This window comes from Microcaecilia unicolor, chromosome 4 (genome assembly GCF_901765095.1).
Source record: "Microcaecilia unicolor chromosome 4, aMicUni1.1, whole genome shotgun sequence".
Classification (NCBI taxonomy): domain Eukaryota; kingdom Metazoa; phylum Chordata; class Amphibia; order Gymnophiona; family Siphonopidae; genus Microcaecilia; species Microcaecilia unicolor.
Genome location: NC_044034.1, coordinates 335,498,356 through 335,515,410, shown reverse-complemented (window position 1 = coordinate 335,515,410; position 17,055 = coordinate 335,498,356). Strand labels below are relative to the sequence as shown.

The 17,055-nt window shown below is 46.2% G+C and overlaps 1 protein-coding gene across 1 annotated transcript in view; it reads left to right on the top strand.

Moving 5' to 3' along the window:
• The window catches only part of KAT6A (lysine acetyltransferase 6A), a 290,868-nt gene that overhangs the window by 106,991 nt on the left and 166,822 nt on the right, over positions 1-17,055 (top strand). The window contains 2 exon segments of the mRNA XM_030202065.1: positions 9,034-9,169; positions 12,870-13,174. Coding sequence (XP_030057925.1) covers positions 9,034-9,169; positions 12,870-13,174 — 441 coding nt within the window.

Genomic DNA, 17,055 nt, shown 5'->3' with positions numbered 1-17,055 from the left:
TGATCTCCACGTGGCCTATGGCGTCGGAGGGCGAGGGCACGAAGAATCGCTCCCCGGACCGCGTGTGCGCTTCTAGCGGGGATGCGGGGGTTTTAAAGTCTGATTCGCCCTTGTTGGGTGTCAGTTTGGAAGGCCGGTCAGTGTCCCGGGTCTTCCTCCGGCGCGGCGGTTTTTCCCGCCATAAACGCCCATCCCCCGCTGCTCGCCTCCACCATCTTGGGCCGGCCACTCTGCTCGGACGGCTTCTTCTTGGGCCGCCCTTGAGATGGGAGACGTTCATGCCATGGCCGCCCTTGATTTGGGCGACGGCAAAAAAGCGGCTAAGTTAAGCGCCGTTCTTCCCGCGCGGCTCCTTCGCGGAGTGTCACACCGGACGCCATCTTGGATGCGCAGCATGGTTCTCCCCCGCTCTTGCGAGCGCCGGTTGAGGGTGCGTCTAGGGCTGTGGCCCAGGCTGCTGAATTGCACAGTTTGGGGGTTTCTCCCCCGAGTTATTTTGCTGCTGCATCAGGCCTTCCTTATGCAGAACGCTGCCCCTTCTCCCTTGTCCGATAAAGGGGTTGAGGCCCCCGGAAGTAAACGCCCTCGGGTGGATGCCCAGGCCTTAGAGGACGCTGTTTCCTCTGATGTAGATGAGGGCAGCGTATCTGAGTTCTCCCAACGGTCCTTTGGGGATTCCTTGGAGGAGACGGATTCCCGCTCGGATGGAGCGGATGACCCCTCTGCAGCACGGATCTTTCGCTCAGAGGATTTGCCCAACCTGTTAATGCAGGCCATGAGCATTTTGAAGATTTCCTCTCCGGAGGACGTCTCTCCCTCAGCCCCTGTTGGCTCCGCCGTTATGCTGGGATGAAGCGCCCGCCTAGAACCTTCCACGTGCATGATGCCATGCACACCTTAATTTCGGCTCAATGGGATGTCCCGGAAGCGAGCCTCAAGTGGCTAGGGCTATGTCCCGCCTCTATCCTTGCCTGAAAGTGAGAGTGAGGCCTTTGTTTGGCCTACCATGGATTCTTTAATCACTGCGGTGACTAAGAAAACGGCGTTGCCGGTGGAAGGTGGCACGGCACTAAAGGACGCCCAAGACAGAAGATTGGAAGCGGCTTTAAGGTCGTCCTTCGAGGCGGCTGCCTTAAGTTTGCAGGCCTCAGTTTGCGGCTCCTATGTGGCCAGGGCATGCCTGACGTTGGTGCAGCGGGCTTCCCCCTCGGATCCTTCCTTGAGGGCTGACTGGCCGGCCCTGGAATCGGGCTTGGCTATTTGGCAGACTTACTGTATGATGTCTTGAGAGCCTCGGCTAAAGGTATGGCTCAGACAGTCTCTGCGCGGCAGTGGCTTTGGCTGAAGCATTGGTCTGCTGACCACGCATCTAAGTTCCGCCTGGCTAAGTTGCCTTTTAAAGGCAAGCTGCTCTTTGGGGTCAAGCTGGACAAATTGTGACCGATCTCGGCACGTCTAAGGGCAAGAGGTTACCAGAGGTCAGGGCTCGGGCCAGTGCTCGCCCCGGTATCTCCAGAGGACGGTTTTCAAGAAGCCCGTCGGTACCGCCCGGGCAAGTCGGGCTCCTCTGCCCCCTCTTCCTTCAAAAGGAACTTCTCCCCCAAGCATTATTCCTTTCGCAGAGACCGCCGTCCCGGAGGTACGCCCTCCGGTCCTCCCCAGGGTCTCGTACCCAATGACGGGGTCTTGGTCCATGGCCCAGTGCAGATTGGAGGACGCCTGTCCTCGTTTCTGGGCGAGTGGACCAAAGTAACTTCAGACGCTTGGGTGCTGGAAGTCATCAGAGACGGCTACAAGTTAGAGTTCTGCCGACCCTTAAGAGACGGGTTTGTACTCTCTCCCTGCAAGTCTCCGGTCAAAGCTGTGGCAGTGCAGCAGACCTGGACAACCTGATCCGCCTGGGTGCGGTCGTTCCGGTACCAGAAAATCAGACTGGCAAGGGACGTTACTCCATTTACTTTGTGGTACCAAAGAAAGGAGGTTCTGTCCGGCCTATCCTCGACCTCAAAGGGGTCAATCGGCCTTGAAAGTGCGGCACTTTCGCATGGAGACTCTCCGCTCTGTTATAGCGGCAGTGAAGGCAGGAGAGTTCTTGGCTTCCTTGGACATCAAGGAAGCGTACCTGCATATTCCCATCTGGCCTCCTCATCAACGCTTTCTGCGTTTTGCAGTCCTGGGCCTACACTTCCAGTTCAGAGCCTCCCTTTCGGGTTGGCTACTGCTCCGCGGACCTTCTCCAAAGTAATGGTGGTCATCGCGGCCTTCCTGCGAAAGGAAGGAGTACAAGTCCATCCTTATCTGGACGACTGGTTGATCCGAGCCCCCTCTTATGCAGAGTGCGGCAAAGCTGTGGACCGGGTGGTTGCTCTTTTGAGCTCCCTGGGATGGATCATCAACTGGGAGAAAAGCCAGCTGCGCCCGACTCAGTCCCTGGAGTATCTGGGAGTTCGATTCGACACCCAAGTGGGCAGAGTGTTCCTGCCAGACAATCGGATTGTCAAGCTTCAGGCTCAGGTGGACCAGTTCCTAGTAGCCTCTCCTCTTCGGGCATGGGACTATGTGCAGCTGTTGGGCTCTATGACGGCCACGATGGAAGTAGTGCCCTGGGCCAGGGCTCATATGAGACACTACCAACACTCTCTGCTGCAGCGCTGGACTCCGATGTTGGAGGATTATGCTGTGCGCCTTCCCTTGGACCCAGCAGTGCGTAAGGCGCTGAGCTGGTGGATGCAGACAGACAAGTTGTCGGCAGGAATGCCTCTGGTGACCCCGGAGTGGATTGTCGTCACGACGGACGCCTCTTTGTCGGGCTGGGGAGCCCACTGCTTGGGAAGGACAGCGCAGGGGCTCTGGTCTCCTGCAGAGGCAAAGTGGTCTATCAACCTCCTGGAACTCAGAGCCATTCGGTTGGCGCTGTTGGAGTTCCTCCCGGTACTAGCGTTGAAGCCAGTATGGGTCCTGTCGGACAATGCCACGGCTGTGGCCTATGTCAACCACCAGGGAGGTACCAAGAGCGCCCCTCTAGCCAAGGAGGCCATGAATCTATGCCAGTGGGCGGAAGCGAACCTGGAACAGCTGTCAGCGGCCCACATTGCCGGAGTCATGAATGTCAAGGCGGACTTTCTCAGTCGCCATACCTTGGATCCCGGAGAGTGGCAGCTATCTGCTCAGGCGTTCTTGGACATCACGAAGCGCTGGGGCCAGCCGAGCCTAGATCTGATGGCGTCATCGGCCAATTGCCAAGTGCCGCACTTTTTCAGCAGAGGACGGGACCCTCGATCCCTGGGAGTAGATGTTCTTCTCCAACAGTGGCCGACACAAGAGCTTCTGTATGTGTTCCCGCCCTGGCCCATGTTGGGCAGGGTGCTAGACCGGGTGGCAAAGCATCCGGGCCGGATAATCCTGGTGGGTCCGGACTGGCCCAGACGTCCCTGGTATGCGGACTTGATCAGGCTCTCAGTCGACGATCCTCTGCGGCTGCCAGTGGAGCAGGGCTTGTTACATCAGGGTCCCGTGGTGATGGAGGATCCCTCCCCCTTTGGGCTTACGGCCTGGCTATTGAGCGGCAGCGTCTGAGAAAGAAGGGCTTCTCAGACAAGGTCATCGCCACTATGCTGAGAGCAAGGAAGCGCTCTACTTCTACTGCTTACGCCAGGGTTTGGCGTATCTTTGCAGTGTGGTGTGAAGCAGGCTCACTTTCTCCCTTCACTGCTCCAATTTCTTCAGTGTTGGCGTTCCTGCAAGAAGGTCTGGAGAAAGGCCTGTCGCTCAGTTCCCTTAAAGTCCAGGTAGCGGCTCTGGCTTGCTTCAGGGGCCGCCTGAAGGGTGTTTCCCTGGCTTCGCAGCCAGATGTGGTGCGCTTTCTCAAGGGAGTTAATCACCTGCGCCTTCCTCTGCACTCAGTGGTGCCTGCGTGGAATCTCAACCTGGTGCTAAGAGCCTTGCAGAAGCCGCCTTTTGAACCCTTGTTGAGGGCATCTCTGAAAGACCTGACGTTGAAAGCAGTCTTTTTGGTGGCTATCACTTCAGCCAGAAGGGTTTCCGAGCTCCAGGTGCTCTCATGTAGAGAGCCTTTTCTGCAGTTCACTGAGGCAGGAGTGACTATTCGTACAGTGCCTTCCTTCCTGCCCAAGATTGTTTTTCGCTTACATGTGAATCAGCAGCTCTGTCTCCCTTCCTTTCGTAGGGAGGACTACCCAGAGGAATACTCTGCTCTCAAATATCTGGATGTGAGACGTGTCATTATCAGATACTTGGAAGTGACCAATGATTTCCGGAAATCGGATCATCTGTTTGTCCTGTTTGCAGGTCCTCGTAAGGGTCTGCAGGCTACTAAGCCTACAGTGGCAAGATGGGTCAAGGAAGCCATTGCAGCGGCTTATGTGGCCGCGGGGAAGGTGCCGCCTATCCAGCTGAAGGCTCACTCCACTAGAGCTCAGGCGGCCTCGATGGCAGAGGCCGGGTCTGTCTCCTTGGAAGAGATTTGCAAGGCGGCAACTTGGGCTTCGGCCCATACCTTCTCCAGGCATTACCGCTTGACTGTGGCTGCTCGGGCGGAGGCCCGGTTTGGAGCTTCAGTGTTGCGGTCAGGGATTTCAATGTCCCGCCCTGGGTGAGTACTGCTTCGGTACATCCCACCAGTCTATGGATTGATCAGCATGATGATATGGAAGGTAAAATTATGTATCATACCTGATAATTTTCTTTCCATTAATCATAGCTGATCAATCCATAGCCCCTCCCAGATATCTGTACTGTTTATATTCTGGTTGCATTTCAGGTTCAAGTTTAGTCTTCAGTTCCTGTTCAGGAGGACTTCGTGTTCAAGTTTTTCAATGAATTCTTCAAGAGTTGAGACGAATTTGTGTTACAGTGAGCTGCTGCATTCCTCTCCCCTCCATTTTACGGGGCTGGATTGAGACTTAAATTCTGCCGGCGCTCCCTCCCGCTTTGTGCGGCAGTAGGGCAGCTTTGTACCCCTCCCGCTTCGGCGGTGTTAGGGTCAGTCAGCTCCTCCCGCGGTTGCGGTTGCAGGATAAGCCAGATCCCCCCGCATCGGCGGGGTGGTGTCCCTCCCCCGCTCCGCGGGGATGAGCTGGACGGATTCCCCTCCCCCACTTGTGTGGGGATGAGCTGGGTTAATTCCCCTCCCCCGTTTCGGCGGTGGTCAGCTGGGCAGAGTGTCCCTTTGTGGGTGTAATTCTCTAAGTGCTGAGTCCTGCGGATGGAGCTTGGATATCGACATACTGAGGTCTTTCCGGCAGCACATGACCACATATAGGGAGGCAAAAGGATTGCTCTCTATCTCCACCTGCTGGTAGATGGACACAACCCACCAGTCTATGGATTGATCAGCTATGATTAATGGAAAGAAAATTATCAGGTATGATACATAATTTTACCATATGTACATGCCATACTGAGAGACCAAAAGTCCATCAAGCCCAGCATGCTGTTTCCAACAGTGGCCAATCCAGGTCACAAATACCTGGCAAGATCCCAAAAAAGTACAAAATATTTTGTACTGCTTATCCCAGAAATAGTGGATTTTCCCCAAGTCCATTTAATAATGGTCTATGGACTTTTCCTTTAGGAAATCGTCCAAAACCTTTTATAAACCTCGCTAAGCTAACCGCCTTTGCCACATTCTCTGGCAGTGAATTCCAAAGTTTAATTACACGTTGAGTGAAGAAAACTTTTCTCTGATTCATTTTAAATTTACTACATTGTAGCTTCATTGCATGCCCCCTAGTCCTAGTATTTTTGGAAAGTGTAAATAGACGCTTCACATCTACCCATTCAACTCCACTTATTATTTTATAGACCTCTATCATATCTCCCCTCAGCTGCTTTTTCTCCAAGCTGAAGAGCCCTAGCCGCTTTAGCCTTTCCTCATAGGGAAGTCGTCCCATTCCCTCTTATCATTTTCGTCGCCCTTCTCTGCACCTTTGCTAATTCCACTATATCTTTTTTGAGGTGCGGCGACCAGAATTGAACACAATATTCGAGGTGCGGTCGCATCATGGAGCAATACTAAGGTATTATAACATCCTCATTTTTGTTTTCCATTCCTTTCCTAATAATACCTAACATTCTAATTGCTTTCTTAGCTGCAGCAGAACACTGAGCAGAAGGTTTCAACGTATCAACGACGACACCTAGATCCCTTTCTTGGTCCGTGACTCCTAATGTGGAACTTTGCATGACATAGCTATAATTCTGGTTCCTCTTTCCCACATGCATCACTTTGCACTTGCTCACATTAAACGTCATCTGCCATTTAGACGCCCAGTCTCCCAGTCTCGTAAGGTCCTCTTGCAATTTTTCACAATCCTCCCGCGATTTAACAACTTTGCATAACTTTGTGTCATCAGCAAATTTAATTACCTCACTAGTTACTCCCATCTCTAGCTCATTTTTCAGTTCTGTTAGTACTCTGGATGAATACCATCCAGCCCAGGAGATTTGCTACTCTTCAGTTTGTAGAACTGCCCCATTACATCCTCCAGGTTTACAGAGAATTCATAAGTTTCTCCGACTCGTCAGCTTCGAATACCATTTCCGGCACCGGTATTCCACCCAATCTTCCTCGGTGAAGACCGAAGCAAAGAATCATTTAATCTCTCCGCTATGGCTTTGTCTTCCCTGATTGTCCCTTTTACTCCTCGGTCATCTAGCGGTCCAACCGATTCTTTTGCCGTCTTCCTGCTTTTAATATACTTAAAAAAAATTTTTACTATGTGTTTTTGCCTCCAACGCAATCTTTTTTTCGAAGTCCCTTTTAGCTTTCCTTATCAGCGCTTTGCATTTGACTTGACATTCCTTATGCAGGAGTGCATGGTATCCTTGAAGGGTACTGTTGAAACAGGATATTCAGGGAATCTGAATAGTGAGCTTTTTATTAATGGTGAAAGAAAGCTAGAAGTATCTAACGGGAGAACAGAGTAAAGGATGCAAATTATCGTTTTTAACTTCTAAGCATCTTGTAGATTCAAGGAGAAAACACAGAACTGTCTATATAGAAATGCTAGAATATGCAGTAAACTAGCAGATTAATAGTAAAAAGGATCCAGTTTTATTCACCACATAAAAGCTGACACATATAAAACTCAAACGCCCAACATGGCCATGTTTCGCCTTCTTAAGGGCTACATCAACGGCTTCATAAAACTGTTCATATACATGAAAATGAATTAGTGAAAACTATAAACATATTAAATAAATACATAAATAGTCAAATCATAAAACCACAAACAAGAACAGTACTATCCAAAATGATACTATCAGATAAAAGACCAACTCCTCGCATAGATTGTAAAAAGAGTTGGAATAAAACATTCACATACCCAAGAGATGTGATCCAATTGTGTCACCCATTGATAAGAAAGCTAAAAGACAAATAAGGGATAATCATACAATTAATTAGTTTCTCATAAAATAATTCCCTTATAAAATTTTATAATAAATTAATTTAAAGGTCACCCTTTAAGGCACAGATTTGATAAACCTGCCCCAAAGCAAATCTAAAGGTCAGCCTTTAAGGCACAGATTTGATAAACCTGCCCCAAAGCATGGTGAGCAGGGACTCTCTCTTCATGTTCAAGTGTACAGCGCTGTGTACGTCTAGTATCGCTATAGAAATAAGTAGTATATTACACAGATAACTTTCTCCAATGTGCTAGCAGCTTGTGGTGAATCTGCCCCAGCTGCATGAGTACATGTATTGACTGTGTGTGTAGGGGTCAGAGGTCATGCCCTGAACAAGACTGAATAAAATAAGAGAAGTGTATCAAGCTGCAATATCAAGTAAAAAAAAAGCAAATGGCATAGTACCCCACTAAAATCATGCTTCATGTAGAAAATCATGAAGACTCTTCCATACTGTTCTCTCAATGCATGTATTAAATGTGCCATTTGACAGCTTTTTTTTTTTTTTTTTTACCTGATATTGCAGCTTTTTACACAACTTTTAAAACAAAGAGGAGGAAATATTTTTCACTTAAAGAATAGTTAAGCTCTGGAACTTGTTGCTGGAGGATATGGTAATATCAGCGTATCTGGGTTTAAAAAGGTTTGGACAGGTTCCTGAAGGAGAAGTCCATAGCCTGCTATTGAGATAAACACTGGGGAACCATTGCTTGCCCTGGGATTGGTAGCATGGAAAGTTGCTGCTATTTGGGTTTCTGCCAGGTACTTGTGACCTGGATTGGCCACTGTTGGATGAAGGATACTGGGCTGGACAGACATGATACCTGACCCAGTATGTATATTTTTATGTTCTAATGTTTCGAGTGTCTATTGTCCTAGCATTGTTGTTTTCGTTTACCTGATAGCTAGGGATTCCCACATATAAGAATACAACTGAGCTTCTTAAAGTGAAGTTACTCACCTGCAACAGGTGTTTTCCAAGGACAACCAGCCAGGAATTCTCACATACCCTCCCACGTCTCCTAGAAATTGTATTCCTTTAGCTATATTACCTGACTGAGGGACCCACGCTTGTGTGTTGGATGGGAAGTCACCCACATATGCATGGTGAAACACTGCTAGAATTTCCTTGAAACATCTATGCTAACCAGCGTCTGCACTGAGCTCCATTAGATGATATCACCCACATGTGAGAATACCTAGCTTGCTGTCCTTGGAGAACATCTGTTAGAGGTGAGTAACTTTGCTTTGCAGTACCGGCCAGATTACTTTGAGTTATTACTGACTCTGTTCTCCAGTACCCTATCACACACATGTGTGAACTTTTTCGTACTCTCTGAACTCAATCATTCAACTTGCACACTTGCTCTGTGGGTCTGTTACTTAGTCTGCATATTGTTCACATTCTGTCATATTCTTTAAAGCTGTTAACCTTCTGTAATCCATTCTTCTATCTCAGTCATGCTGTGGACCTTCTAATTTTGTCACATTTTCTTTCTGGTTATCTGTTTTAATCCTGTTATGCACTGTCTCATTCATTCATGTAGCTCTCATCCTGTCATTCTATCCCTTTTTAATAGTACTGTGGTACTTTTTTAATTTAAGGAATGTGGATATGTCAGATATGTCGACCGCGGAAAAAAGGAAGAAAACTTCTGCACAAAAAGGCAGCACAGATTAAAAAACGCTATGCTAATCCCATTGGACGACCACAGAACAGGTTAAAGAAACAAACTACAGTGTAAGTAGCACCCAGGAGCTTAGTGAAAAGAAGACATATGTTTAAGCTAGAGTGGGGGGGGGGGGGGGGGGGGGGGTGGGGTTGGTTTTAAAATTGTAGAAATTGTCTAAGCTTCATTCAGAGTTGAATAAGGTTCTAGTATGTACATTTTAAAAATATTGTACCCATTATACTCTGTCCTAAGTTTAAATAGATATACATACCTGCAATTTACTTAACTGTCCTTGTGTTGCCACCATAACTTGGAAAATGTCCAATTTGCCTATCACATGCTGGCAATGGGTGATATTTATAGGCAGTAATAGACTGCGTGGGAATGCCATTGTTTGTGGTGGAGAGGAATAGTGGGATTAGCCTGTTCATATGCATGTGGGAAGTTTGTGGTTGGAGAAAGTAAATATATGGGGAGTTCATTGTTGAAGGTTTAGGTGTATGGGAAGAGTTGTGTTCAGTAATGTGTTTGGTATGGTTTGCATGCACATGGAAAGTCTTTTTAGGAATGTTTGAACGTTTGGATGAATATATGAGCTGACATAAATGTGTGAATGTATATTTTATACTTGTGTATAAGGCAACTGTGTATTATATTTAAGTTATAAAATGTTTATTCCTCATCATCCTGCCAGACCAGTCCAGACCTATGGGTTATGTCCTGCTATCAGCATATAAAGGCAGAGACTTGAAGATTCCAGTGATATGAACAGTATAACAGATGGTGCAGCCAAAAGCTTTTCAGTATTTCTCTACTTCCAGCAGATGGGGCATATGGACTGGTGCAGTAGTTTGTTTTGTTTTTTTTCCTCAACTTCTGGGTAAGACTTCCTGAGCCTCGGGCTACAGTCTATGGATCTGTGTTTGAAGGCTCAACTGGGGACTCTCCCAGGCCTGAGCCACAACCAGACCAGTGGTTGAGGTAGAGGAGGACTGTTATTTCTTCTTTGACAGCCCAGAACCTTGATTTAGGACATTCACTCTGTATGGCAGGCTGTGTCAGGGCCCACAGGACCGTGCACTAAGGGTAATTCCCTGCTCCCCCGTTCTCTGGGGGGGGGGGGGGGGGGAGAGAGTATTGGAGGCTAGTGCTGTTTCTTCCCTGACAAGAATAGTTTAAAAAAAAAAAAAAAAGGAAAGGAACAGAATAGCAGACTGAGGCACAGCAGTCTTGCCCAACCTTGCTCAGACAGGTGGCATGCCTGCTGTTGTTGGACCCAGAGTTCATATCTGACCTGATTGCAATGTGCCAGAATTCCAAATGCCCTTGGTTCTTTAGCTGGAGGAGAGAGTCTGAGTCAATGAGGCTAGGTGGTCTTGTGGAGCTGTGGCCTGAGCTTCAGCCCCTAATGCCTCTGATAGTTTAGATAATATGCAGGATTGCTATGCACCCATTTCTGGTCATTTTGATCATGCCAGATTGTTCTCGTTTCCATTGTAAGTGGACCTGATCCATCTCTTTGTTTTCCGCTTCTTTTCCTAAGGCTGCTTTTCATGGAAGATCTAATTCTCTTCTGGCTTTTGAATTGGCCCTTGAAAGGCAGTGTCTTGAGAAAGGTGGGGTTTTCATCCTTAGTCATTGCCACAGTGCGGAAAGCATGGAAATCCTTCATTTCTATGGTCTTTGTCAGGGTCTGGAGGGTTTTTGAGACCTGGCTCTCTGGCTGAGGAGTGCCCTTCGTAGTGGGCAGACATATATAGCCTGATGCTTAATTCACTAAGGGTCTAGTTGGCAGCATTTGCCTGCTTCAGAGGGAAAGCTGGTGGTTCCTGTATTGCAGATCAGAAGGATGTTGTACATTTTTTGCATCCTGTTAAGTTGATTTGGCCCCACTTGGCCTGTGGTGCACCTTAGGGATCTCAGTGTGGTGCTGTTGTCCCTTGCCAGCTCCACATTGGCAGGCAAGGGGCAAGTTTTCCTTATGGCCATCTGTTAAGCTTGTTTGTCTTTCTAATGTTTCGCTTGTACTGTTCCCTATTTTCTGCTGAAAATGGTTTCTCCTTTTCATTTGAACCATACAGTTTCTCTCCATGTCTTTCAAAAGTCCTTGCTGTTGGGACTGTCACAGACACTCCATAAGCTGGAAGTTTGCAGGATGCTTCTATGCTACTTGGATGTCTCAAATCCTTTTTGAGTGTTGGATCTTCTTTTTTTGGCCTCTTATTTTACTTGAAAGTACATGCAGACTCGGTCTTCAGTTGTGCGCTGGATTAGGTTGATTGTTGAATCAGCCTACAGAAAAAATAAAGTTCCTTGGGCTCACTTTACCAGGTCGCAGGCTGTGTCCTGGGTTGAAACGGGGGCCGTTTTCATGGAAGACATTTGCAGGGGCACAGTTTGATATTTGGGCTAGGTGGGACAATGCCTTTGGTAGGGCAGTCCTAGTAGGTGCGGTCTTCCTCCCACCCTATGTGATAAATGCTTTGGTCCATAGGTCTGGACTAGTCTAACAGGATGATAAGGAGGGTGAAATTTGTTCTTACCTGTTCATTTCCTTAAGTCTAGCTAGACCAATCCAGAACCACCCGTGAAGACTGAGGGATTTTGTAGAGTACCGGACCCTACCTGTATATAGTCAGTTCTGCAAAGTTATCCCTATGGGGCTTCTGTTCTGGGTGCAGTTTGGTTCTTTTGTTTTTTCCTTTTGTTTTGGTCCCCTCTGTTGGGTGGCTTTGACATTGGAATATTTCTGCCTGCACTGTCTGTTATATCGATTATGTTATTGGAATCTTCAAGCCTCTGCCTACATCTGCTGGTAGGTGGACGTTGCCAATAGGTTTAGACTGGTTTAGCAGGTCTTTCAAGGAAAGAAAATTAATAGGTAAGAGCAAATTTCACATTCTGCACTTTACCATTTTTGGATAAAAGAGGTTGGATTTCAATTATAACATCAAAGATGTGAATACAGAGTAAAAAATTTCTAAGTGAAATCATGTGTGTGTGAGGGTGTGGTCCAGATGATATGCATACAGTTGAATTAACACAAGTTTGAAAGGTTTGAGGAGTAGCGTCTATTGTCAAGGCTTCAACTTTAGCAGGTTTTATAGTGTAGTCACCTTTTAAAAAGGAACAAAACTCATTGTATTCACTCATCTCATGCTTACAACAGGTGCTTGGTTTTGTGAAAAAAGGGAGAGGATGTTTAAGGAGTGCACTTAAAGAATGTATGAATCTGTAGGGAAGAGAATTGGCAAGGAAGGTTATAATCCAGGTGGAAGAGAGGAATGGGGAAAGTGTGTGTTTCCAGTAACTAGAAATCAACTTGGAAAAGGGAGTTCCACTTCTGTCTAATAGTGCTAAAGAAGTAAGTAAAGAAATACATTCACCATTGCCACCCATACTGTCTCAGTCCCCACCTCCTGCATATATACATTTAGACTGTTTAGGAATTTAGATTGTCCCTACATTTCCAGAAATTTTTACAGCAATGTGATAACCTTTGTCAATAGAAGGGACAATTTTCTTTACTCTCTAAAAGAGTATCTTTGGTAAATGTGCAGATTGCACATAAAACTGTAGCTGCATTGTATGTACGTGAACATATATTGGACAAGTGATAGCAGATGCAAACAAAGGATTGAATTAGAAAATGTGTAAAACTTGAGAGCAATAGCACCAGTCATTTATTCTATGTGAAAGCTGAATTTGAGGCAGCTAAGCTTTGTGAAAAGAGACTCTGTCAATCTACTTTCTTTTTTTAATTCTTAGATCAAAAGCACCCTTCAGCAAAATTCAGACTGGTCCAGGTCGGGGCCGGAAACGTAAAATCTCTATTCAGTCAGCGTCATCAGAGGATGGATATCACGAGCCACCAGAAGCCTCACACACAAGCAGAGATGGCAATACATTGAAATTTAACAAGAAAACCAAAGGGCTAATTGATGGCCTCACAAAGTTCTTCACTCCCTCACCCGATGGGCGGAAACCTCGAGGGGAAGTGGTGGACTATTCGGAGCAATACAGGATCCGAAGAAAAGGAGTGCGGAAATGCAGTTCTTCAGATTGGCCAACAGGTTAGAATCATATTAGTGATATAAGAAGTGTCTCTTTAATAACGACAGGTTATCTTCGGAAGAGGGGGTGAGATAGATGGGATAGCAAATGCTATGAGATTTCTGTGTGATATGTCAGTAGGTGTACTGCTTCACATCCTTCATCTATGGCTGTGGTATCCTGCCTGGCGAGGTGAGACAATCTGATATAAGGCTGTTCTGTCACAGGAAGTAGATCAGCTAAGGTAATTGAATGACATTAAAGCCCTAGGATTTTTGTGTTCCCCATGGTTATCAAAATACAATCTATAGGGGCCCTCCAGAGATGGTTATTCAATTCCACCAGCAGATGGAAACTCACTGACTTTCAAGTAAGCCTATAAGTGAACTGTGCAGTCTGGTGAAAGCCAGTCAGTTTCTCAGTCTACAGCAGATGGTGGAAATAGTAAGCCAGTGTACTCCTGGATGGTTAGGCCCTAGGGGATTTCCATTTCCCTTTCCTTGGGGGAAAAAGAAGAGGAATATAATGAAAGTTAAATTGAAATACAAAAACAAAACTCTTGGTGTTCTTTAGCCCTTGTGCTGCTGGACTGGGGCTGAGGCCCATGGGGATCTCTTTTGCCTCAGGGAGTGTTACACCCAGATGGTTGGGTTCACACCCCTCCCCCGACAGACAGCCTTGATGGCCTGAGGGGTCTGCTGAATAGAAAAAAAAAACAACCCTCAGAGGCAGTGTCTTGTTTGGTCCCAGGCAGCTTTCTCCTTACAGTGCCTTCTGTTCCTGGTCTCTGCAGGAATTCCTGGCAGTCTGTTCTTCGATGGGGTTCCCTGGGCTCCTGCGGTCTGGAACATGCCACATGGTTCGGCAGCCATGAGTATGGAACGCCTCAAGCACTATGCTCGCTGCGAGTATTGTGCCGGCTGAGAAGAATCTGGGGCTTCAGATTCTGCAGCTGGGAATGTGCCTACAGGAAGTTCTTTAGGCAGGAACCTGGCAGGAATTAGCGATGCTGAGGCACACCTCTGCCATATAGAAGTCACATCTGGGCAGAACAGCCTTCACAGTTAGAGCCAGTGTCCCTCTCCTTGTCTCAGCAAAGTGCCGACGTGTTGCAGGGACGCTCCAAAGTGGATTTTCCTCCCGACTTTGTGTTGGCTATGTATAAGACTTTTTGCCTTTGTAAGGCTAGGAATCATGATAAGAAAAGCCTTACTGGGTCAGACCAGTGGTCCATCTAGCCCAGTATCCTGCTTCCAACAGTGGCCAATCCGAGTCGCAAGTACCTGGCAGAAACCCAAATAGTAGCAAAATTCATTGTTGCCAATCCCAGGCCAAGCAGTGGCTTCCCATGTCTATTTCAATAGCAGACTAAGGACTTTTCCTCCAGGAACTTGTCCAAATATTTTAAAACCCAGATATGCTAACCGTTACCACATCTTCTGGCAACGAGTTCCAGAGATTAACTATTCTTTGAGTGAAAAAATATTTCCTTCTATTTGTTTTAAAAAGTATTTCCATGTAACTTTGAGTGTCCCCTAGTCTTTATACTTTTTGAAAGAGTGAAAAAATCAATTCACTTTTACCTGTTTTACACCACTCAGGATTGTGTAGATCTCAATCATAGCTCCCAACCCTCTGTTGTCTCTCTTCCAAGCTGAAGAGCCCTAACCTTTTTAGCCTTTACTCATGAGCAGAGTTCCATCCCCTTTATCATGTTGGTCACTCTTGTTTGAACCTTTTCTAATTCCGCTATATCTTTTTTTTTTTAAGATACAGCGACCAGAACTGAATATAATAGTCAAGATGAGATCACACCATGGAGTAACACAGAGGCATTATAATATTCTTGGTCTTATTTTGCATCCCTTTCCTAGTAATTCCTAGCATCCTGTTTGGTTTTTTTTGGAGACTTTAAAGATCTGTCATAGCAGCAATATAACGAGGAGAATTTTTGACATATTTAGGTCTTAGAGGCTTATGTATATATTCCAGTTTGGCCACAGCATCAAAAATCCTTGAGATTTGTGATTTTGGGCAAAAGCCTTTTGGTCTGGCAGTAGCATCCAGGGTCTTTTCTAAGGTGAGGATAGTTGTAGCAGCTGTTCTTTGGCCAGAAGGAATCAGAATCCATCCTTTCCTAGACAGTTGACTGATTTGAGCTAGCTCTTTGTGAGAGAGCGAAGAGATAACATCCAGAGTTCTTTGATCTTTGCAGTCATTAAGTTGGATAATCAGTTGTCCCAAGAGCAGTCTGGTTCCCTCTCAAGTTCTGGAGTATTGAAGTTTGATGCTAGGCTGGGAATGGTTTTGCTTCCAAAAGACAGAGTGTTGAAGCTGCAGTCTCAGATTTCTTCTCTCATGATTTAAAAAGTGACTCTATGCAAATTGTTGGGTCAATGACAGCAACCATAGATATGATGCTATGGGCTCAGGCTCACATGAGATCATTATAAGCCTCATTACTAACTTGATGGTCCCAGCTATCACAGGATTACGAATAGAGGCTAACCGAAATGGCTTTTTTCAGTTTCAAAACTGCCTAACCACTTTTGGCCGAAACCGAAATTGAAAACTAAAGTTTGATTGTGTAAATGTGAACCAGTGAGGCCCACTGGGGATTGTCAGAGCTTGCAGTTGGCAGCTCTCTGCTAAAACCCACAGAAGATCATTACTCTCTAGTCCCAGGAACTGCAAGCAAAGGCTGACAACTAGGAGAGACATTTTAACAAGCACTTCTCAAACAAGCCTGGCACATTTAGGTTCCCAAGTCAATTCAGATGTAGTTAAATATCCTCCGAGACAGGACCTTTGTGAGAACATGTTAAAAAAAAAAAAATCTTGATTACCAGCCTTTTATGCTTACTCAAATTAGGGTCACAGAGAGAGGGAGGGGAAGATTCCCCTGGCCTGGATCAGTGAGATCCCAGAATCTTTCCCTCCCTTCTAACCATCTCCCCCCTATCCTCTTCATGCCTCGGCTGGCATTGGCTGGCAGACAGCAGTAGTTGAGAGAGACTGCTCTGCTGGCCATGGGTCCTTCTTCCCACTGCGTCCCACCTTTGTGGAAACAGGAAGTTTTTTCACAGGAAGCAGGACATGACAGTAAGAAGGACCTGTGACTGGCAGAGCAGTCTCTCTTATTTGCTGCTGCTGCTGCTGCTGCTGCCTGCCAGCCAATAACTACTTTTGACGGATGGTGTGGCGGGTGGGGGCAGGGCCTTTAAGATTGTTTGTCCTGGGCACGGCTTTGTCTCTCAGTGGCCCTGACCCAAACGTACACAGATAACAAGAGAAAGTAGCATTGAGATGAAAGTAGCATTGAGATATTTCCCATTTTGTATTTAGTTAAAGGGCAGGCATGGTATAGATTCTTATTAAAATAGGGTAAAGGAGTCCAAACACTGGTCTACACTATGGACATTATATCAGCCTGATGCACAATTCAGAATAAAGAAAAGCACATCGATGTTTCTACATGTAAGGCGTATATGCTCTGAAAAATTACAATCAAGAGCAGTACATTTCTCAAATTATTTTCTAATATATAAACTTCAGTTCATTGTAATATTTCCCTACTAACATTGTAAGCTGACCAGTACTTATGCTTGCAAACAATCACTGCAGGTTCCTGTCTCATAGAATCTAGCTTCTGCATGTCACAAATTTGATTAAAACGCTGTATCTTCATTATACCCAACAGAGCCTGGAAATTGTTTAGAATCACCTGAATAGCATCCTAGCCAGCATATATATATATATATATATATAAATAATAATAATTTAAATAATGAAAGTAAAATATTCTCAGCATACATGGATCTCAGCTAATGAAAGCTGAAACTAAAAGGAGTGCTTTTACAGTTGCTGACTTCGCGCAACATTTGGAGTGACAATAGATGTC